The following is a 24,058-nucleotide window of genomic DNA, read 5'->3' as shown; positions in this document are numbered from 1 at the left end:
AACAGTCAGACTGTTGGTGTGACACATGCAACGCTAGTTGACTTATGAGATCAGGTTCCTTTCCTCTTGGTTGAAACGGAGAAGGAGGTGTTCCACGCATCTTAGAAACGTGCGTTCATTCTTCGACATACCAGAGATGGTGATGGATGCATCTCTGAATCTGATAAAGAATCGCACAATGACACGTAGGATCGCTGGGCAGTGTCCACACCGGTCCACAATTTTCATCCCGCCAAGAGGCCTATGCGCAAATGTATAACTTGCAATGAGTTCGTGCACACATTGACGTAGAGCTTGCCGTTTACTCACGCCACCATTTTCCCAAAAGATGTCTGTTCTCAACGCATTAGACAGAATATTTGCACTGGTTTCAGTGAACGTGACTCATGCAGTGCTCCGGGTCACCAACCAACCTTCAGAATGAAATGTCGCTGGCCCATCAGCCCTCGCACAGTCTCTACATCTATATTTAAATTGAACGGCATTATCGTATTGGCGTATCACCCCGTGACATAGCAGGAACATCGTTCGCTTTCTGGTTTATCTCTGCTTTTGCTTCTAATATTTTCACGAACAATGATTTAGGAAAACATGTGTCGATTGGAGTCCATGTTAAATGCTCGAGGCTGTGTTAACAGCGAAAACCGGGATGATGTTATATACAGGACATGCGAATACGCTTAATGAATGTTTTGGGATTTAGTATGCCGGCATACATGGGCGCGCCTGACTGCCGTCGCATCGAGTGCGGCGTGCTTCCTTAACTATAACCAACCTCAACGTGGGACGCAAACCGCGCCTGACTATATCGGGCACACGCACGTACCGAATCGTCGGCGGCTGCACGCGCCTGTATGCGCGTCTAGTATGGTGTCTCTGCGGCACAAGGAAGCCGCGACGACGCCCACCGCGTGGGAGTCTGTTTAAGGTCGCCGCGTCGCCCACGCGAGCCCCGATCGAAGACAGCCACCATTCAAATTCCGCGCAACGCGAACGAGACTCGCCGCGTTGCGTCATACGCGGCGTCGTTTTGGCGTCTTTCACTCGACGCTGTGCGGCATCACCTGCGCCGCCTGTTTTGTGAAGACCTTTTCGCGGCGCGCCGTGTGACCGGTGTCGGCGGAGGAGCGCCGTACATGGACGGGCTTCCGCGTTGTCACCGGCGCTGTCGACGAGACCTTTGTTTGTGGCGTGTAATAAAGATGCCCCCCCTACCGAGCTCCATACACGCTGTTTTCGCGGTGGTTTATAGCACCGGTTCCGTCACTGCACCTGCAGTTCGCGCGGCAAGCTCCGTCGGTTCGCGGTGGATCTGTGTGCGAGCGAACCCTGCACGTCTTTCGGCTGCGCGTGTGAGCGACTCGTTAGGCCGCAGTGCTCTGCCTGCTTTGCGTAGCCATTGGCCATCAACCTCGCGCCGACCTCTCCGCGTGTCTGAAAAATAGCATTGCTCGGCCTTCGAATGTGCGCCGTTCGCACACGGTTCGCGTTTCCCGAGTTCTGCGAAACCTGGTCGTTCGATGATGACCGGTCCGATTTCTGGCTTAATCAACAACGTATATCTTATTATCTTTCCACCTTGGTGACACAGTGGCTACCGTTGCTGACTGCTGATGCCCAAATGTCGCGGTTCAATCCTGGCCGCGGCGGTCGTATGTAGGCAAAATGGTAGAGACCCGTGTACTGTGCGATGACAGTGCCCGTTAAAGAACACCAGATGGTCGAAATTTGCGGAGCCCGCCACTATGGCGTCTCTCATAATCACATCGTGGTTTTGCGACGTAAAACCCCCCAGATATTATTATTATGTTAATTTATCGCAAAGTCTACTTGAACATTGATTCAATGTAACTTTCACGCAATTCAGAAGCAGTCGATAAGGTTTTGTATCGCTTATCATCATTCAAGTTGGCTGGCTTTCACGTGTGACGACGCAGTGTGTGATTGTGAATCTGCGCTTGCCAAATGCGAGTATAGCCCCTTTCAGTTCGAGAGCGCAGAATGGCACAGACGCACTCTATTTCATTTCGTCTCTGTCTTATCGCTGCTTGAGAGGAACTCGTGTCCACGTGCAAACGGGAGGAGGAGCCTACGTGTAGGAATTCTGATGCAAGTCAGCTTGAGGAATACTACGATTATTAAAGGGCCCCTAAACAGCCTATGAATATAAAAAGAACGAGCCCGTTGTGCTCTCCTGGCGTTTCCCGTCTTTTTAGCTCGATTTGTGACACAATCATTTTATTCACGTGACGTCATGTGGACATAAGCTCTCGCATGTTCCATGTAGACAAAGAATATCAGTCGCGAATTGTCTCTTGCCCCACTTTGCCATGCAGTATCGCACGTCCTTCCTGACCTGCCTCCCATAACCGTCATTCGCGATTAACTGATTTCACGTCGTTCAGTGTGCCTTCTGCTGCGTGAGCGCAGATAACAGGGTGTAGCCAAAAAGCGCGAAATCCTGATAGGTTCAAATCTTAGTGATGGCATTGTGCAGGTGTCTTACTTTTTTTATATATAGAAATTGGTGGCGAGGGCGTGTATGGCCTGTAGGAAGCGCAGGGAAGGTGAGAAAAAACCGTACTCTTCGAACTCGGAGTGGTTTAGGGGCCCTTCAAAATAAGAAAATAGGGAAGCATGGTTTCGCCAAAAAGAAAAGACCGATAAAGCAAGGAACTCCACTTAGGCCCATTATTTTTTTTTACCACTGCTTCTGGATTCAATCGAGAAACAGGTACAATTCTTTAAGCGTCTAAATTAGCGTTCCACTTGGATGGTTAACTTGCTGTTTTAAACAACTGTACTAAAAGTTGTTTTCTTCGCACTCAAAACGTTCGAGCCTGCCCGTCAGAGCAAGCAAAAGAAAGCGGGAAAACGAAAGTAAGCACGCAGAGAGACAAACGCCCACCGCTGCATCCGTGGGGAAACGTCGCGGGCAGAAAACAGAAATAAAGATAAAACGCGTGAGAGCGAAGAAAAACAGATGGCGGCCAAGGACGGAGTGCTGTCCGTGGTTACGTGTACAGGTGATCGCTAAGGTGTCGCGTTAGCACTGAACAGAGGCCGCGGGCAGAGCTGACAGCTTGTCTCTCGCGCATGTGACACTAAAAAAAAAAAAAGAAAGACAAATCACTAAAACGTCTTGGAAGAGCACGTACGTACGTCGTTCGAGAGCACAGACGGAAGCAGTGTCGCTTTGGCGCAAAGGCAACGCAGGGGTCAAGAACACGGCGGGCGGGCGAATAAGGAACTGCATTTTTTTTTTCGTTATCGAGGAGGCATGCAGTTCTGTCGGGAACGGGAAAAAAAAAGCCTGAGGTCGCGTAGAGCCAGGAAGAGCTTTCCAACGGACGTTTCGCGCGCACAGGCCTTTCGAAACAAACAAACAAATTAACAAAGAATATAACGAGGGGAGGAAACGCTAGAAGAAAACCAGTGATAAGGAGGATGACGTAAGTAAACAAGTGTGAAGCTAAGTTCTAATCTGCATCAGCCATTTCCCTAGAAAGAAAGAAAGAAAAAACAAAGAAAGAAAAGAGAAAAAGAAAAAAGAAAGAAAGAAGAAAATTGAAAAGGAAAGAAAGAAAAAGAAAATGAAAAAAAGGGAGAAAGAAAGAAAGAAAGAAAGAAAGAAGGAAATAAAGAAAGGAAGGAAGAAAGAGAAAAGTAAGAAAGCAAGCGCACACTGCAAGTGCACCTTGCGAGGTTTATGATAGGAACTGTTTTACGAGTCTCTCACTGGCAAGTTCTTCCATGCTCTTGCGATTACGCCATGAGGTATCCTGTAGTTGCGTAAGTCACTGATTCAGCTTCGGCCGCTTTTCACGCAACTACAATGATACACTTTTTTTGCACGTACATGCATCGGAGCCATCCCGAATAAGTGGCTTGCAGTAAACGGCGCAAGGCGACGGAGAAGGACTGTGTGCCTCGACCTGACCTTTCTGCATTGAATTCACTGGAGAACGGAACGATTGCTGCCTCAATTTTGAGGGTAGGGGGATAAATAAATGTGTTAGTGAAATTGAGAAGGGTGCCAGAAAAAAAAAGTTGAAAGAGAAGAAGAAGAGGTCAGATGAAATTGATGCGGCGCCATGCTTTGGGTACGTTGAGACGACTATATCGAATTTCACTGTGTAAAGCTTTCCATGCAGCTTAGTGAGCTCGGTGGAACAACTGAATAAGCAAACAAACAACAATAATCCGTACACAATTATAGGGTGGTCGCGCAGTGCACTTACAATACGACTCGCAGCCAAAGTAATGCTAGCATATATACCTTGGATGATTCAGTACTCGCTCTTGACCGTATTTTATTGGCAACACATCCTAAATCAGGTTGGCAGCAAAGGCAAACGGTAATCTTCGAACTATACGGAGGAATTGAAATATCTATATGGAAGATGCAGCAATCGCATCTAGTATGACAGTGGCATGTTGTTTGTTTTTTCTGTCTGTCTCTCTTCCTCAAATGGGCCTTGATTCATATAGTGGTAACCATCCACAAGTGCCTTTACACAGATCTCTCGCGCTGGTTGGACAATAGAGAGGCCAAAACTTTGTTTATAAAACCAGCACGGAAGAGCTGACAGAAAGCAGAGCCCCCCGCGCCCAGGCGACCCCTCGGTAATGAGTCTAAGAGGAGAACGCTCGACAAGCGAGGCGCCACCCAGTCTCTATTGCCCTGTGTCATGAACCAGCCCGCGCTGTCTTTCCTTCGCATCATCTGCCCTTCCCTGAGCCGTCTGTGACTCGCTCTCTTTCTGCAGAGCTGTACTTTCAACTCCTTCCGATTCGTATCTGTCTTCCGCGGAGCCAGATGACAGGCGTCTCCGCCTTCCAAGTCCCGATAGCGTCGGGGCCCCGCTTCTCCCGCCGCTTCTCTCTCTTCGCATGGGGTGAGCCAGGAACTGAGTGGCAGTGACGAAGTGTTGCCACCGTAATTACTGAGCAGAGTTGTCCTGCTGCCGGGTTCGTATCGGCCCTGATAGCACGAGTATATCGTACATTCCGCTCGCGGTCAGTCACGACGCGATAGCTGCTCGCGCAAGCCGGTAACCGAAATAAAAAAAAAGGGGCATCCCTCGTATTGACTCCAGCATGCTCTTTGCAGCGGTTGGCAGATCACTCTAGTGCGCCAAGCACCTTATAAGAGGAACTACAGAAGAGGAGCTGAATCTCGAAAAAAGAAATCACACTAACAATGAAATGGAAGAACGAATGGAGCATATATTGCTGCCGCTCCCTATGCTCTTCCCGACGTTCACGGCTTCAGCTGCTCCCCAGATGTATCTTTTTTTTTTTTCTCCTTCTACGTCCTATAGCGTTCCTACGCACCAAGACGGCGGCTAGGTCGCGGACTCCTTGCTGCTCTCAGCCTTTATAACCATGCACTGCACGTAATTAACGGTGAAGGGCGTATGCATGCTCTCTCGGCGCCACGGATAGGCACACAACACTCCGTTTAGCGAGAACGCGTTGGCCTGTGATGCTGGCGGGCTGTGCTGGGGCCCCTGCCGAATGGGGGCAGCCACCGGGGCCACCGAACAGGCATTGCGGCCCGTGCCTCGTCAGCACACCAAGCTCCTCGACGGTGCCTCCCACAGTCTGTCTCAGCCACCAAGCGTCGCCGACGTCGCTCGAAGACGAAATTGACAAACGACTCTCGAAAGCCTGTTCCGCCAACACCGCGACAAAGCCCTCTCCTCTGCACAGTGGCCCGGAGGCAGCTACGGCTACTCCCACAAAATTGTTCCGCAGGGCAGTGATGAAACACGGGAGTTCGAAATCGCTACCTGTGGTATTATGTACAATTTTCGGTGCTCAGGAACCAAACTGTCGTGGTTACCGCAAAGTGGGTCGTTCTTCCCGGAGGGTAGTGTTTACTGAATAAGTGTAGACAGGCGATGTCTCACTCATCAACGATCAACAATCGAGAAAAAAGGAGGAGACATTTCTGGCACCTATACGCACATGCAACTATTTATTTATTTATTTATTTATTTATTTATTGTCATGCACGCAAAACCAGTTCCATATCGCTTACGTTCTTATAGGTGTGCTCAGTTTTCTTTCTTGCATTAACTAAGGAACTGTAGAGTGCCGCACTTCCATTGTGCAATAATCGTTGTATTCAAGGACAAGCTGCGCGTTCATAAAGATCTGAAGTGGGTCCCGAGCGTGTCGACCGCAAGCTACTCGTGCGAACAGTGTTTCATCATCCCGTCCTCGCTCGGTGGGTTCGACGCTGGACGAGAGGAGCGCCCGGTGTCGGAACGCGGGAACTCCCCTGGCGAGGAAGTGCGGCTGAAGCGCGGCATGTGTGACATCGCATGCCACGCTCTTTCCGGTGTGCCACTCGTGCGTGAGGCGTCTTAATTTCGTGCGAGGGCGGCTGGCTAATTGGTCTCATTGAAAAAGCGGGCCCACGCATGTGCGAATCCCCAGAGTAGAACGTCCTTGCCGGAGACCTCTGGAGAGTTCCGGGCGACACGCATTGGCATTGCACGCCTGTCGACAGAACAGCTGCTCACATTTCGCTCGCTGCAGGTTTTTTTTTCTTCTAGTTTTGACTTCCCTCTTTCTTTTTTTCACCCTGGTCTTATCAATCAGTATGCTGACAGCCGAAGCCATAAAAGGGCATAGGAGAGCACCGTGTGAAATGCGATTAAAAAAAAAAGTTGCTCTGGACCTCTCGTCACGTAACGGTGACATTTTCAAACGCAACGATGCTCTCCAGCGCGCATGAAGGAACTTATACATGAACCGAGAGCGTCAGCGTTACCGATTCGGAGCCCGTGCGTTGAAGCTGTTCTAACGCCAGAATTTGATCAGTTTATTGCGTGTAAAATACATAGAATTTCTGGTTATTAATATACAGGTAGGACCCCAGAGCCCATTGAAAGACAGTTGAAGGGGTCCGTTTTTAAAGACGATATATAGTCTTTCTTGGGGACCTTCGACGGAAAAAATTTGGTCTGTCTGTCTGCACATTTGTCTGTTTGTTGATATGTGGGGTTTAACGTCCCGAAACCACTATATGATTATGAGAGACGCCGTAGTGGAGGGCTCCGGAAATTTAGACCACCTTGGGTTCTTTAACGTGCACCCAAATCTGAGCACACGGGCCTACAACATTTCCGCCTCCATCGGAAATGCAGCCGACGCAGCCGGGATTCGAACCCGCGCCCTGCGGGTCAGCAGCCGAGTACCTTAGCCACTAGACCACCGCGGCGGGGCTTGTCTGTTTGTCCGCCCTAACGATACCTCAAACGGCACCAAACGGCCAAACCCATTCGCAGCGCCCACCAATATTGCTCAAGTTAGCGTTCATAGTAGTGCGATTGTCAATTAAAAAAGCCATTATTACGCATATCTGAGGCGCCATAACAACACTTCGAAGTTTTGTATGTCTGCCTTTATACTAGAAGAGGCACACACAAGTAACTCTAAGGAATGTAGCGTTTATCGCGCTGCGCTGACAGTGCAACGCGATGCTCAAAAAGGTGTTTCCAACGCTTTGCTACGACGTCATGGTGGTGGCACCTGCCCATCGCTTTGCGTTCTACATGTTATCACCTCCGAGGTTGGCGCGCATCCTTCTCCGAGGGCTGCACGCCTTCGTTTTCGAAGATAACTGCCAGATGGCGCTTGTGTCTAACGTGCCTCGATGCGCTTGTTCGCCTCCACTACACGCTGGAGGCACTCTAACGCAGCGCCTCCAGAATACCATTCGCCGATTTTCGTGCGCAGAACATCAAATAAACGTTTTGTTCACTCTCTCCAGGCGCAAGACTATCGTCTTTCGACTACATTTGCGGTGTAACACGCAGATTTGGAACCAATTTTTTTAACAGTAGTAGTTTGCTCAGCTAGAAGGAAAAAGTCAAGTAGATGCAAGTGCAAAGAAATACAATAAATAGATGCAATAGTTCCATACAATTCATAAAATACATATTAATACAACAAATAGAAATGATATTCACGAGTTAAAGTATAACTGTTATAAGTTTTGTAGATGATCGCGAAGTAATTGCTCAAACAGATGTAATGATGTGGACGATAGTATGGTACAAGGTAACGTGTTCCAAAGTTTTGATGCAATATAACAAAATGAGTGCGTTCTGTAGTTAATTCTTATGCGGGGTGTGCATAATGATGTAGTTAATGTAAACGTAATGAATATGTGGGTGTTTGATATGTCAGTGCCACCGACGGGTATTGAATAACGTTATGCAGAAGCTGGTAGGCAAGCAATAATACACGATAGTTTACACAAACTGTGATGGGTTGTATCTTTAGTAGTCTATAAGCACATGTAGTTGAGCCTGTTTTTGGTATGAAAAAAAGAGCCCATACTGCTGTGTTTTCTGCTACTATAAGGGGTTTAAGTGTTGTCGGGTATGTTAATCCATAAATTAGTACAACATATGTGATGCGTGAATGTATAAAATAATAATATAATGTTAACATTGTCCTTATTAAGAAACGGTAACGTAGACTGTAAAGGATAGGTATTGGTCTGTATATTTCAAGTGTTTTTTTTGTGTGCGTGAGTAGGCCATGGAAGTTGTGCATCCAAGTATACACGAAAAAATATTGTATTACTAACCCTTTCTAATACAGTGTTATTCACTTCACGGTGATTACTTGAGGTTAAACAAGTGTTTTGGGGGCAAAAATAATATAGTTACTTTTACAGCTGTTCGCAAGCAGTTTGTTTGCTTGAAGCCAAGATGATAACTTTTTTGTGGCTTAGAATAACTTTTTTGTTGCTTTGTGGCATAGAATATTTTCTTTTTTTGCTGTTATAAATATGTCAGTGTCGTCTGCGTACAGGATACAATCTCCCGATGTTATGGATGGCAGATAGTTATTGTCAGCTAAGAACAAGAATGGCCACAGAATCGAACCTTGCGGAACACCTCTATTTGTTACACATCGACATGATGCACCGTTGTTCGTAAGAAAAAAAAAAAAACAGTTCAAGCCGATGCGGCGCACACCATCAGAAGTGGCCTGCCACTGTGCAGTTGCGAATGAAAAGATTAGTGAAACACGTTTCTTCTGCTTGAATAAAAAAAAAAGAGTTGTCTTCGGGACGACCCTGATCTTAAGGCACTCGCTGTATTTGCAGACTACGTCTATTTCACTCTCACTTCACGTTTTATCTCCGTGTCATTTGCAATGATCCTAATATGGCCTTCTCATATAGCCACCGCTGTGAAATCACCGTCCATTGTTTCTGCCCGATGCCTACGTGTGCATGGAGGCGGAAATGTTGTAGGCCCGAGTGCTTAGATTTGGGTGCAGGTTAAAGAACCGCAGGTGGTCTAAATTTCCGGAGCCCTCCACTACGGCGTCTCTCATAATCATATGGTGGCTTTTGGGACGTTAAACCCCACATATCAATCAATCAGTGCGTATACGTGCACGTATACAGTGAGCGGTTTCGCGTGCTGGCGGCGCGCATCATTGGGCTTGGAACTGCAAGAGTAGATGCGGATAAGGTTTAAGGAAGAGAAATAGGAGGAGGGAAAATGGGGGTTGAGAGCACGTTTATAGAGCGCGACAGCGTCGCAATAAGCGGATCCGACGTTCTCCGGCGGATGGGGCGTGACAGCAGACCTCCCGCAGCGGCCAGCGGGACGAGGGTATACGACCGTGTTCTTGTGCTTCTGAGCATGCAGCGCAGACCGCGGACGTCTCCCCGGCCCCGCAGAGACAGTCGCGTGATGCAACGAGACATGCCGGCCGTGGACTTCGTCAAAACTATATTCCGCTTTCTCCTCCCCTCCTTCATAGAACCCTCTATGCAGGCGCAGACACTTGCTGCAGCGCCCTCGCATTTACCGGATAAGAGGAGGGTTTCTGCATAATGCAGGAATACAAGTGTCAGCCGCGTGGTTGCGAATCGTGCATTATCCGCCGCTAATTATGTACGAAGTGCCACTCAGTGCATCGCCCTTTCTGTTCGTTCGTCGATTGTCGAATGAAATGGTTCAATGCGAGATCGCTAGTATCGGCGCGTCCAGCGCGCGCGGCCTAGCTTTCGTGCGCAGAGTAGTTGAGGGGCACCGCGTTAAGACTATGCCGCGTAGGCTTGTGCAACAACCCTCGGTGCCACTTGCGAGCTGTTAACGCTTGCGTGGCTCCCATCCGATTTGTCTGCCACACTGCGACGCATCCGTTTCTCTTGATAGAGCTATATAGAGCCGCCAGACACTCGGAGCTGGCGCCGGATTAATTACAGACCGGGGGCACGCCAGGAACCGAACTTCTCAGTTCCGCGCTCTCTGGCACTGAGCAGCGCGCAACTTGACCCACTTAAGAAAATTTGCTAACAACGAAGGCTGAAGAGGAGGCCTTTGTGAATGCAATGCACACGCGTTGCGTAGCAATAAGTTACATGCACTCAGGAAAGAGAAAAAAAAAAGGGGGGGGGGGGGGGGGATTATGCGCACATGTGCGTCGAGATAGGAGAAAATATAATCAAAGAGTGAGGAAAACGTTCGCACACTTTGGGTGAGATGCGCTCAATATTTTAATTATTGTTATCAGCCTCTGCGTAGTAAGAGTTGCACATGTGTCGCTCACGATTCCCTGGTAATATTAATACCGACCGTGAACACTGTTTACCGCGCCATCCTATGTAGCGGATTTGCCAGCGTTCACTGGCAACCTGCTGACGGCAATAACGGGGCCTCAAGGCATGCCATGCGCCCTGTTTTTCGTATATTCTATACAGTGTATGAGTCTGCGCAGTTTACAAAGCTTCAAGTTTCTAGGCTAATCTGATTCGCTTACCTACCAAAACAACCCTATTATCTCCTCTTAATCCCTTTATTGCCTCGTCGCTGCAGTTGTTTATGACTTTGGTGGCCGTGACGCGTTCTCTTTTGTTTCCCTTCCTCAATGAAATAGCGAAAGTATACCAAGCAGTGTCTGCTCAAACTGCTGATTTTGTGGAGGATCTATAAAGGAGTAACGGGAGACGGGACATAGATGGTAGGTTTATCTCGCCGCTCAGATTTGCTCCCTCAAACAACTCGTTAGAGCCCAGCATAATCGCGCCACCACTGGGAAGAGGGTGCACATCTTCGGTGCGCGAGGCATAAACAGACAGAGCCACTGGGGGCCCCGTGGGGTAGCAGGCAGCCGTGTGTGAAGGAAGCAAGGGGCATAAACATCAGACGCAGTTCCGACCTGCGCGCTGCCACAAATATGCAAAGGGGGGCCCTCGCAATGTGCGGGAGACGTGTGCCCGCGGAGCAAGTCCAGAAGCCTCTTTCCTCGCGGTACGGCGAGCGCCGCCGTGGCCCGTCGACGACGGCTCGAATGGCAGCAGCCTTTTTGCCGTGCCAACGACCTCTACCACAGTGAGGAGGTTTTATTTAGTGGGTGGGTCCTCCTGGCAGTCGCGCGGGCTCCCATCGGAGCCGACTGCGCCAGACTGCGCGCCTCTTCGTTCTCTGCACCGTGCGGGAAAGTGTACACACGGCCGCTGCTGACTCGAGCCGATACAAAGTTTACCCGCCGATGGGGAAAATTAATCTCCCTGCTGCAAGCACGTGCCCGAAAATGCCGTCTTGGTGAGGGACAGTGCCACTCCAGGGAACCGCTCGCGGCAATGACTGCCGCCAGCGTTCTCGCTCCTGGAGTTATAACGGAACGCGCTTAGTCGCTCGCACGTTGGACAGAATCCTAGCATTTTCCCGAAGCGCACTACTTCCTCTTTGTAAATGAATCTAGCTTTTCGGCGACGCAATGTGCAATGTCATCTCGCTTACAGGGCGCCCTTGCAAGCCCAATGTACGCAAATAGGCACGCAGGGCCAATAGTTGTCGTCATATACTCTTCGCGGTTCCACGAACTTAGGAAATCTAATATGAATGACGTGTGTACAGAAGCCTGAAGCTGAGGATTTACTCTCACCACTGCTGCACCCTGGCTATCGGAAGAAACCGATCTCTGACACGTATTCGAGCTTTCTTTGTCTTCTGGAATCGATGTTGGGTTCTGGGGATCCCCGCTGGCGGTGGCGGCTGTTGCTATGCAACACAATCCTATTAGCCACCCTGTGAACTGCTAGGTTGGACTGAGAGAGCATTTTTGTACCCGAGACATTATACGTGCGTATAAACTTTACACCACGTCTTGCACAAACAATTCCTTATGGCGTCGCTGCTCTTCATGTTTTAACCTAAAGAGGTATGACCATGTAAGACGTTGCAATGAACAAGAATGACATTAGGTACATACGACCTTTATAGGAACCTAATTTTAGACCACTTCGTAGTCATGTCTTGAGCGCCCATTATTAGTGCTTAGAGTATCCTTTCGCTCTAGGGACAAAATCTAGTATGTATGTATGTATGTATGTATGTATGTATGTATGTATGTATGTATGTATGTATGTATGTATGTATGTATGTATGTATGTATGTATGTATGTATGTATGTATGTATGTATGTATGTATGTATGTATGTATGTATGTATGTATGTATGTATGTATGTATGTATGTATGTATGTATGTATGTATGTATGTATGTATGTATGTATGTATGTATGTATGTATGTATGTATGTATGTGTTCGGGGCCGAGGAGAATGCATTGATGTGTGCATGTATTCTCCAAGCAAAGTAGGGGTGGTGGCAAATGAAATTGTAGGTGCGGTTTATGTAATTACACTCGTTCAATGGAAGTAGCAGTATTATTCGACTGCTATGGCGGTATTCAAACTAATGATACCCAAGAAGTAGATTGATTGGAAATATCTTCAATAATACGAGTGGCGATTACGCCGAAGGTACTCTACATCTTCCAGTGAACGCCGGTATCTAGAGCGAAGGAAAATCGGTGCAAATCGCCGAAGAGGGGTAGTATACAGTGACGCGGTTGTAACCAGCGTAGTGGGTTGCGAAGAAAGTCGATGTCAAGTTCTGATACTGGCTTATAAATGGCACAAGGGAAATGTGCGATGGTGGTAACAGATACCTGGATGGGCTGTCTATCACCCCTCGGGGCCGGTATTGTAAGCTCAAGTCCTTTTGAGACTCAATTCCTATTGTGTCAGTTGCGTATGGAAGGTCGAACAGTGTGAGGCACACTACATCGAGCTACACGCGGTGTTTCTAAGCTACGAAAATCACAAATAAAGGAAGATGACGAAGGGATATGGACCTCAAGCGACGTACGCACCTCCACAGGACCCCAATAAGAGATGAAAAGAGTCGCAGCGTCACCCGACAGCATGCGTAACAAAGAAATTGTGCCATGTAGGGTGGTATTTCACGCGAGCTGGCCTTCTATAGGTTTATTTACGCTGCACGCGTAGTCCGCGCCCACGTGGTAAATCGTGCCTTTTGTCTAAATGACTCGTACAGCAAGCCACCTCTGTGCGAATTAAGTTACTCTGGTGTGACTGAATATTTATTTTGCTTACGGTGCAAGTAAATGCGGGTGCCCTGCTGACACTGTGCCACAGCGAACCTGTTTGTTTTGCGAACTGATTCACTTGCGACAAGGCTGAAAGTTTAATTTTGAAACAGCAGTGAAACTTTATCAACGAATGCCTACGGCTTCGAGTTACATCTAAGAGCACTTTAGGATTTTGACGGTTAAAAAAAATAAAAGGTTCAAGTTATGAGTATGGCTAAGATACCAACAATTGCCTGAGATGTTCTACATGTGATGAAGTAAATAGATCGGGACTGTTCTTAACACATCTTCTTTGACCTTAACTAGGAAAGCACAAGAACGCGTGTCACGTTCTTTGCTGCATGCTTTCACGACGCAGTTATATCGGTCTGAGATCGTGCCGGGGCAGACAATAAAAAAAAATGCAAATGTTCGCCATCGAATGGATAGTGTCTAGAGCCAAGCGTGCCAGGTAAGGAATCACTGCTTACAGAGTACAGGTAATCTCGCGACAGCCGACGCACAACAAAAGAGCCCTCGAAACTGAAAATGCGTCGTAATTGCACAGGCCAAGTCACGCGAAGAACTACTATTGGCTTATCAAACTCACGACAGCGAGAGTCCCATCTCAGGAACGTGTTCGGCACAAGAAAACGAACTACGCAGATGCACCTTTCGTGGAAGGAACAGGCCCGCAGAAAATATCATCAAGACTACCAGCCGCAAATCACTCAGAGTAAAGACGAAGCAAATGAAGAGCTAGAACGGGCGGTGCAGAAAAAAAAAGACGAAACGGGAGGGACCCCCAAAGTGCGTGTTTTTCAAGAAAAAAATATAAAGAAGTAATAGTAAAAGGGCCATGCCCACATGGAACCGGATACGTCATTATATGTTTGGGGGTAGGTAGGCCGACGAAGAGGAATCTGCCGACAAAGGTAGTTCCCAGAATGGCCACAAGGTGCCCCCGGGCGCCGCCGCCCCTGTCGCTATCCACAATTGGGCTTCTACGGCTCCGAAAAGAAGCAAACGTTAACAAAATGGGAGCGGGCAGTCACTGCCAGACACCCTTTTGCTTTTTGGCGTTTGGCTGTGCGGCGCGAATGTTTCGTCTGATACGGGAGGACCTTTAAAGGCAGAAAGGAGAGCGGCGGCCGACTAAGCAAACATGAGTCGGTATGCGCGAGGGACGAACAGCAGTGGGCGCTTTAAGCGGGGACGGCGTAATTCAGGGGGCCGGCGTCGTGAAAGTGGCGCGTTACAAACACGCCAGGTTGGGCACCGCGAGAGGGGTGCACTTTTGTGCGTGACCGCGGTCGCGCGAGCGCTGGGTCCGGCCTGCACCGACCAGCTCGGAATGCCGGCTCCTCCCGTCCTGCAGGCACGCCACCCTCGCAGCGTTCCCCAGCGCGACAAAAGGTGCACGTGACCCATGAGGGCAAGGGCGGCAAACGGGAGCGTCAGGAGAGTTCGCGCCACTTGTAGTCTCGATGGCACAATTCTCCTTCCGTGATCTCGAATAAAAAGCGCTTTCGAAGGGCGAGTGGACGGGAGGTTCGGTAAAATAATTTAGCACGTTAAGGAATCGATACGAAATGCTTCCGAAGTCTGAGCGTTTTTTTTTTCTTCTCGCGCCTGTTGGAGCTTTAGGCTTCACTGGACGAACATTGCTTCAGAAATTAACAAACTATTCTGAAATGATAGGCAATTGCCGGGACGTACAAACATCGGATTTGAACCATCCAGTGTCTGTTACAGGGGGAGTGCCAGAGCGCCGTCAATAGATGGGCGTTATGGAACATGTGCATTAAAACAGGGTGACGGCTGAGGCATTAGGTTGGTTACTTTGAATTTCGGTCGTACATTTATCATCCCCACAGGTGTGTCGACAGCGCTGTGCCACTTTCCATACCCATGGGTGCCCGTTACGTTGCTTTCAAACCGTTACAATTCCGATGAAGAGCCAAAGTTATTGAAGCCAGTAACCGCTGGTGACAGCCCTAAGGATGACACAACGATAAATGAGATATAGGTAAGTTCACGCATTTCTGTAGGCCAACCGTGGTTTCAGTTCTTGGTCGGAATGCGCGCAACGGGCGCATGATGCGTAATCTGCCCATCAACCGCAACGCAGCTGTGCTCGGCGGGCAAACGTGGACCTATTAAGGCGCGATGATATCGGAGGTCGCGAGTCAAAAATAACCACCCCCTTTCTGATAATCGTTACGCACCCAAGACGACTCGCAATGCCGACTTGGAGCCCGAGGCGGCGGGGCCGCTCCATGCCGGGGATCATCCTGACGAATGCTCGGCTCTTCGGACAAGCGTCTCAAGCAAGGGCTGTGGATTCGCGCATCGGCGGCCTTTCAGGGGACGGTGAGTGCAGCCGGCGGCATACTCCAAACAAAGGCGGGCGCTGAGGCCTCGTCCCGCTCCAAATAAAACGGCAGGAGACGGGGTCCCGGGTTTGCCCCTCTGAAAGAAGTTCAATTTTAGCGCCGCCTCGTCAAGCTGCTTCCGGGATGGAGGAGGCCCGCGCGGTGCCACTACCGAAAGCGCGCGACTCCACCCTATGCGACACACACGAGGCCTTAGCGCTGCAGTCGAGCCACGCACCTGGGTCGCCACGAACGACCCACGCCGTCAAATAAGACGCAAAAAAAGATAGCTGGATCCAGTGGTCGCTCGGCTTCGCAGGTTATAGCATGCATGCCTCTATAACCAAAATATTCACGCCCTATGTCCGTTATGCATGGAGCAAGTGGGGCAAGCGCCGGCTACAAGCACAAGTATATTTGCGAAGAAAGTTATTATATCTTCCCGGTTGTAGCACTATGACGGAACCGGATGTTTTGCATATTGTTTTCTTTGCGATACGTACTCAGGCGGTTGACAAGTTTTTCTTTTTTGTTTTTCGTAAATATTGTTACACCTTGACGGAATCTGGAGAACCCGTTTGATGTGCAAGGAAACTTTACTATCCCGATACCCGATCTCATACTGTGTGTGCAGTGCGTGCGATGGCAGTGTACGTAAACTTCGCGGGAAAATACACGTGCGTCCCACCTGGTGACGAAACCTTAGCGCACAAGAGTCAGTGGGTGAGTCGAATGTGCACACACTCCGCCAAGTTTTTAATCTTTCAACAATGTGCAATAAATCTCGTCTATTCACTCTCGTACCGTGAACATCAACGCGAGTGGGCAAAGTCGATACAATAAAATGAGGGAGAGAGATGATAATCTTCCTGATTATCTTATTTTATTATGTTGCCCACATTTGCCGCACCATTCGCTTGTACCGACGAAGTAGCGCGGATGCAACTTCACTGGCTCGTTAACTGCCCGTGTCGATAACATTATCATACAACCCTGAATTCAGCACCGTTTGCGTGACACGTTCAGCCTACATATCGGCCTTTGTCTTGACATAGTCACAACGGGGTTTTCGTGAAAGGACCAAACTAGGCAGAACACGCAGGAGGCTAACATCGTCCGGGAAGCACGGTCGCACGGTCGGAAGAAGCCACACGCAGAACACGCGTCACGGCGAAGCCTCTCCCGAATACCTTCGAGTAGTTTTCGAAGGAGGCTCGCAGATCACCACGTGAATCGCGTGCGGTTTCCACCCTCCAGGCTCCAGATGCCCTACGTCGTCGGTCGGTGGCACAAAGCTTGCCCCGTGTGCGCTTCATTCACAGAGTTTCCGGGGTTTAGAGCACGAGCCAGCCACGACGGCGCGCTGCTGCACACATGGAACGCGCTCGCAAGACAACACGCCGCGCTGAGTGGCACCGCTCGCCGCAGGGATGCCCGCCCTGTCTCCCTTTCACTTAAAACCATCACTGGCTGACTTGAGTCGGCTGATCTGCCTCGTTCTCTTCTTACGGCAACGGTCAGTCGCAGACGAGAGTTCCGGAAGCGAACTAAGCGAGGAACGTTTGCTAAACGGCTTGTTATCTGAACTCCTGCGAGAATGGGAAGTTATGCGCAAATTAGCGAGTCGGTTAATCCGAAAAGAGGAATTTCTTGGGACGTCGTGCTTGCTTGTAAGGAGCAGCGCACCGTTTTAAAGCCAGAAATCGAGTGAAAACTTAGTTCCGTGTCTGCATTTGGCGAATGTCGACGAAAAAAAAAATCCTGACTTGAATGTTTCTGCAAATGAAGGAGAAATCATTATTTACATACTGGACAGGGGGCGGGATCTTTTAGGATAGGTTACGTATGTTCGCATCATGGCCGTGATCTCGTGTCACGGCCATTCATAGTGCGACGACACGTGCGAATAGCCATGAAAATTATACGAGAAGCACAAAAAAAAAAAAAACTGAGCATTCATGCGTTCAAACCTGTGCGTGTGACACCATTTAGCCACTGGCGTTACCACTACAGGACATCCCAATTTACCTAACCGTTCATTCCACCTGCTACGGTACGGTTTTTGCGCTTTATAATTAGATATAATTACTACGCGTGTGTCCTATGGTACATCAAAAAAAGATAAAAAAATTAGTAAACGCACACACTCTCGAAAACGCTGTATTCTGCGATCTGAAGCATCCTAAAACAACACCATCAGGACTTGCAGATGCCAAAAGGGGTTCGAGTGCGGAATCGTGCAGTACTTTTGCCGTTTCATCAGCGTACCAGCAAGAGGGACAAGTTAGGCTAAAGGAAGTTAAAAAGTACATCACTTGGAATACGTATCCAAACTCTCGTATTATTTTTACTGTATATGATTAACCAAAAGAAAATGGCAACCGTTCATTACGTTTTACAAGAGATGAGTATACAAAGCTCGCGAGTCGTCAATTGAAAAAAAAAATGAAGTGATCTCAGCATTTTAAATGCATAGCTTAGCGTCACTGGTCCCATACTTGCTTAAAAACAGCAGCAGTTTCGATGGTATAGTTACAACTACTCTGAAAAAAAAAACTTTTAGTGAAGTTTAGGCACGAAGTGTAAGAGAAAGTAAGCGGTCGCCTGGTTCCCTTCTTTCTTATAGCTGAAATGGTCGCATATGCTTGCATACATTGTCGTAAACAAGTTAAACTCACTTGTCCTCTTGGTAGGCTCACAAAGTGAAAGGCACCGTGGCGCCTACGCTCACCCGCAACAACCGCTTCCTTAAACGAGGATGCGACAACGAGCCAGACATATTCGTGGCCATCGCACGATGCCCTTTCTCTGGCTGTTCTGCAGCCACGCAAGTGGGTTTCCCTGCCCATCTCACGGGCCCATTTGACGTCACAGTGCCCAGAGGCAAGTGATATGCGCAGTGCCTGACCGAATGGACATTCGTACACTGGTGATACAAGTTAGAAAACAGTGTTCGAAAGGAAAACTCTACGCAGAAGGCGTTATTCGAGCTGCGAAGATTTCTGATGTCGGCCGGCTTTCATGAGAGACTAACAGAACCTCCATCTACCGTAGTTCCGTGCCCTCGATTACATTGTTTTCGTCTCTTTCGCTCTCTACCCTTTCCATAACAATTTTATTTATAACCACGTCCACCCTCTCCCCGGGCAGGGTCACAAACCAGAACTATTTCTCCACTGATCTAAGCACAAGCATCGCTATTCTTTTTTTGCTTCTGCAAACAAAATTGAACGCGGTTGTTCTTTTTTTTAATTGTCTGAGGTACGTGGAGAAGTCCGCTTGCCGGATTATGTTTAACGGACTCCTGACAGCTAGAATTTTCCTCGTGACTTTTATGCTTTAATGAGTAGGTTTGGCTCTAATAGTCACAAAATTGGATCGTGAGTGCTCTGAAGTAACGTATAATTAAAGACAGCGTCGCCAATTGTGATGAAGCTTGGCGTCCCTTTAAAACGGTCGCCCAAAAAAAGATGAGAAACTAACGCCCCACCACGGCGGAGTGCCACAATATCACTTGCTCCTCAACTTCAGTGATGTTTAAAGAGCGCTATTGAATCAGGGACCACCCCACGGTGGTCTAGTGGCTAAGGTACTCGGCTGCTGACCTGCAGGTCGCGGGATCGAATCCCGGCTGCGGCGGCTGCATTTTTGGTGGAGGCGAAAATGCTGTAGGCCCGTGCGCTCAGATTTTGGTGCACGTTGCAGAATTCCAGGTGGTCGAAATTTCCGTAGCCCTCCACTACGGCGTCTCTCATAATCATAGGGTGGTTTTGGAACGTTAAACTCCGCATATAAATCAATCAATCAGGACCCAGCGTGCGGAAGAAATGAAACAACGTCGGTGCCGCACAGCGTGGCACACCACGCACGTTCTCCCAGCGAAATTTCTGTCAACAATTAGGCACCAACAATAAAACTGCATTCCGAACAAAAAAAAAGAAAGCAAAAAAAAAAAAAAAAAAACTCGCGATGTTACTTGAAACGCCGCTGGCATACTTTAGTCAAGCGTGGCAAGGGACAATAGGCCTCCTCGTGGAGCTCACTTTGCGTGCAATTTATTGGCTTCCCGTGAAGTCGGCAATGCTAACGCAACGGGCGAAACGTCACAGAGAGCCAAACCGAGGAGTCACATGACGCATCATGTTGATCGCGATGCTGCGACATGCTTTCAACTCAGATAGACACCACCGTTTATTTTATAACAATATTTAAATATAATCAAGGTTACGTTCGCCACTAATGCGAGGTCAGATGTACCTTACGTGTGTCGTTAGGAATTTCGGTGTCGTCAAGGGCCCTTTTAATGGTCTAATATAGTAAATATTATAAGAACTTCAAGATATCTATTTGGTATAAAAATGGATTTTGTTTTCACCCGTTGATGGTTGGTGTTGCTTGGTAAATGGTGGCACTACACCATTAGTAGTAGGATCAAACAGTAGCCGTCATTCCTACTATTAATAGTCACGTGCATCCTCGAGAGATTATTGCGGAACTGTTACAAGTCGATGCATGATTTTAAATATCAACGCTTGCTATGAGTGAGGGCCCTCATTTTTGTACACCGGAGTTTGGATATGATAAAGTCGCTCCCACTGCAGATGCATTAATATAAAAGTAAGATAACATTGCGAGATAAACAGGTGTATGAGTGCACACTTTGAAGTTGTATGCAACTTCATTCCAGAGTGATTCTACGATAGTTTCAGCGTTTCTGATTTAATTTAATAAGCTATAAAATATGCAGTTAAAAAACTTCGATGAACAAAGTATCCTTCCAACATTAGACTGACGTAGATTGTGAGCTACTGAAAATACAACGAAATCTTTCATTTTTAAGCATACAATCTCATTTGGGGAAATATTTTGTAAAATTCGTAATCAAGCACAATTTTTACGGTTGAATGTTGCGAAACGTTCATCCTGCGGTATATCACGCTGTAAGAGATACAAAACTAATGAAAAGAAATCTAACAAAGTTTTAAAGACATTGACTCTCCCTTTACAGCGCACGCAAGGCGGGCATCGCTCATCGCAGCGGCTAACGCTGAAGAGCTGAGGGCCGGCTCTATTCATCAGAGGGAGGTCTGTAAATCAAAGCGTACAGCGGCAATAAACGTGCTGAGCCGCAGCACCTGTCGAAGGGGTAAAGAGAGCGTTGGCAAGACAACTGTGAGCGTATCGAGACGTGTGCCACATGTTTGCATTGGTGGCTTCATCAGTGCTGGAAAACCACTGGCATAAAAGGGAGAGGTGTCAACGTTCCGGGCGCCTCAAAGTTCCAATGCGAACGGCATACGCAAAGGATGAAACGGATGGAGACGGGAGTAGAAAGAGCGCGAAGCCCGTGGCACGGCGGGAGAGGGCAAAACTTGGTAGAGGAGGCGTCTTGCCCTTTCCTTCGTGCCTGGGCCTGCTGCCGCCTGGCGCAACTGCTCGATCAGCAGTGACCGGAAGCGGCGACTGCCCAGCTCGGTGCGTGTAGCAGACGGCACACGTGCGCGCGCAACTGGACAGCGGTGGTTCGCGCGAAAAATAAAGACCGACTATGACTTATTTTTCATTTCTCTCTGTTTAACAGTCGTTCTCTGAGATGCTCGCTTCACTTCTCTACATGCTCTTTCTGTACTCGGCGGCTGATAATGAGTCGACGTGTGCTATTCTGTCTTCTCTGCGAATGCGAAACAAGTACACCAAGGTCCACCGGAGATAACTTACCGGGTAATTAGAAGACAGTGCGCTATAGAAGCACAGCGCGAGTGTAGATAGCAGCAGCAATCTGGCAGAAAGAAGAGAAAAAAAAAAGTATTTTGAATCCCGACTATAACGGAAGAGGCAAATATACATTGACGCTGACTGCACAGTTTACTTCTCTGATATTATTTATACAGCAAAGCCCTTCTCTAGCGATCACAGGATAAATGGGAAGTGTAGAGAAGTACCCAAAAGCATTACCAAGATATTGCCACTTTAGGCGAATGCACGCTCGAGTATTTGTGCGTGCGCTTGGCAACTTTCGCCTCGCTAGAGAGACCAGCAGTCGCGACGAATCCGGACACGAAACTAAAATCCCACTCCGTGCGGGTGCTCACCTTTGGGTTAGACCCGAGGCCACCATCTCTGCTGCCCGTGGTGACGTGCGCGTCGTGGTCAGCTCTCCTCAGCAGCAGCACCACGGGGCCGGCATGATCGACGGGGATACACTCCTCTTGCTTGTCTCGAGCCGCTCAGTGAGGACCGCGGTGAAAACCCCCCCTCTCGGGATTCTGTCCGCTCACTGCCCAGAAGAGGCCTTTGTGTTCTTTTGTACAAGTGTGAGCGCAGCCAAAGTCGCGCCGCTGCTGCCGTGCGCCCAAGTGTTTGGCGTGAGCGAGCCGTGAAGTGTGGCTGGCTGCCTGTGCGTGCGGCGCGCCCGGCCCTTCGCTGGCGGTCGGCGAAGCCTCACTAGTGCTGTCGGGAGCCCCGAGCCAGGAGCTCGCCTTGGCCTCGGAGGAGGAGGAGCAAGCATCTTCTTCCGGGGCGGGATGGGGGGCTACCCACGTGACCCACTCGGGGCGGAGGAATAAAGTAGTCCGGCCGTGGGTCACCCTCTCTCGCATAGCGTTGCGTAGGGGCCCCCTCCATCTGGCCCGCGCGCTGTAGCGAACGCCCTCTCCCATCTCCTTGTCTTGAACGGTTGTTCTACGAAGAAACTAACTGATCGAGTGTTGCGTGGCTTCGACTTCGGCAGCAATAACCTTCCCAACGATGCCGTTACGCGAATTGTGTCGCTCTGGCGGTTCATAGGAGGGGGTGCACGTAGCCCGTGCAAATTATGCTCTCCTCACGATAACTGTAACGTGAATCCAGAAATCTCGCAAAGGATAATCTCATAACACAGCAGATTGTAATGCGCAGCAGCAAAAAAATAATATAACGAAAAGAACAGACGTGTCACTTGGGATATCCCCTGGCATCCGTTGTTTCTGTTAACTATGTTCTTAACCCACATCCAGCCATAACAATAAGATAGTAATAACAATAATAAAGCAGGCAGGATAAGTGAAAGAAATGCACATGAAAGCGCCAACTGGCATATTTGAAGCAACGGAAACATCCAAGCTTATTGATTTCAGCTGAAAGTTTCGGAATCCTTGTAATTGTAATCTTTGATATATGTATATACGCTTAACTGAAATTTTTCTAAGGAATAAAATTTATCCTTACATTCAATCATTTATAAAGGCGTGGTGTTCGAATGGGAAGAGTGTATCGATATGAACAAGCCCCGGTCAGTGCTGAAGCGCTGCCTTAAAAAATTGAGGATTAATTTTTAGGCGATGAAATACTGTATTCGCACAAATGGGTGACACATCCCGAGGCCACCCGAAGCTTATGATGGAGAGAAAAGAAGTCTTCCGTTGACGTCGATACGTTGTTGCCCTTTATGAAAGGTGATGAATGTAATCTGATTTACTAGGAATTATCACTATTCAAAAAATTAGTGGTATCTTCAGTATGACGATGCCAGTTTTTTTTTTCTTTAACCACCAGTTAAAGATGAAATTCTGGAATCCAAAACCTTTAGAAAGTTGAACTATAGTGGTTGTGCGAGAATTCAAATTTAGGTTACACAGAAATACCCTGAAAGATGTAGTATATATTATGAAGTGAAATTTGCAGGTGAATCCGTACACAGTCTGGAGACCTTGTTAGTTTGTTTTCTGAGGAGGGGAGGGGGGGGGCGGGCTTCACAGTCTTAGATGCCTAATCAAAAGGGAAAATCTACCAGCGGCGGTGGCATCAGCACCAGTGTTGTATCACTGGTGCTGACGTTATCATCATGGCGATCACGTGACCACGTCACACTTCAACGTCACTTTATGACGTCATCGCGTGACATCGTCGCTTGGTCCCGGCAGGCTGATGGCGCAGTCAGTATACTAAACCTGGTGAGGTGCAGACAGTTTGCAATGCCTGCGATCTCGTAAGCAGTGCGAAGTCACGTTATAGATGCAGAAAGCTTTCGGAGGGGGATGTGAGGATCAATACATCAACTAAAAGACAGATGGCTTTCACTTTCGAGCCGTCTTAGGTGAATGCATCAGGGACCCTCTGAATCCTTACTGTTTTCAAGCAGGCCACCTAAAAAAAAAAAAAAGCATGTGTATTACGGTTTAATAATCACACGTAAGAAAAGGTTGAATTTTGATGAAGTTATAGATGGTACCGAATCGCCTTTTAGTGAGTCATGTAAATACTCTCAGAACAGTTTGTAGCA

General features: G+C 48.3%; 1 protein-coding gene across 1 annotated transcript in view; it reads right to left on the bottom strand.

Annotated features, from left to right (window-relative positions):
- Positions 1 to 22,231, bottom strand: part of Col4a1 (Collagen type IV alpha 1) — a 71,266-nt gene extending 49,035 nt beyond the window's left edge. The window contains exons 1-2 of the mRNA XM_037413898.2: positions 21,891 to 22,231; positions 21,517 to 21,577 (exon numbers count right to left, since the gene is read on the bottom strand). Coding sequence (XP_037269795.2) covers positions 21,517 to 21,577; positions 21,891 to 21,916 — 87 coding nt within the window. The 5' untranslated portion in view covers positions 21,917 to 22,231. The remainder of the gene's footprint in view (positions 1 to 21,516; positions 21,578 to 21,890) is intronic.
- Between the last annotated feature and the right edge of the window lie 1,827 nt (positions 22,232 to 24,058).

This window comes from Rhipicephalus microplus, chromosome X (genome assembly GCF_043290135.1).
Source record: "Rhipicephalus microplus isolate Deutch F79 chromosome X, USDA_Rmic, whole genome shotgun sequence".
In the NCBI taxonomy this organism is placed as follows: domain Eukaryota; kingdom Metazoa; phylum Arthropoda; class Arachnida; order Ixodida; family Ixodidae; genus Rhipicephalus; species Rhipicephalus microplus.
Note: the sequence above shows the minus strand (reverse complement) of the source record. Positions and strands in the feature narration are given on the sequence as shown.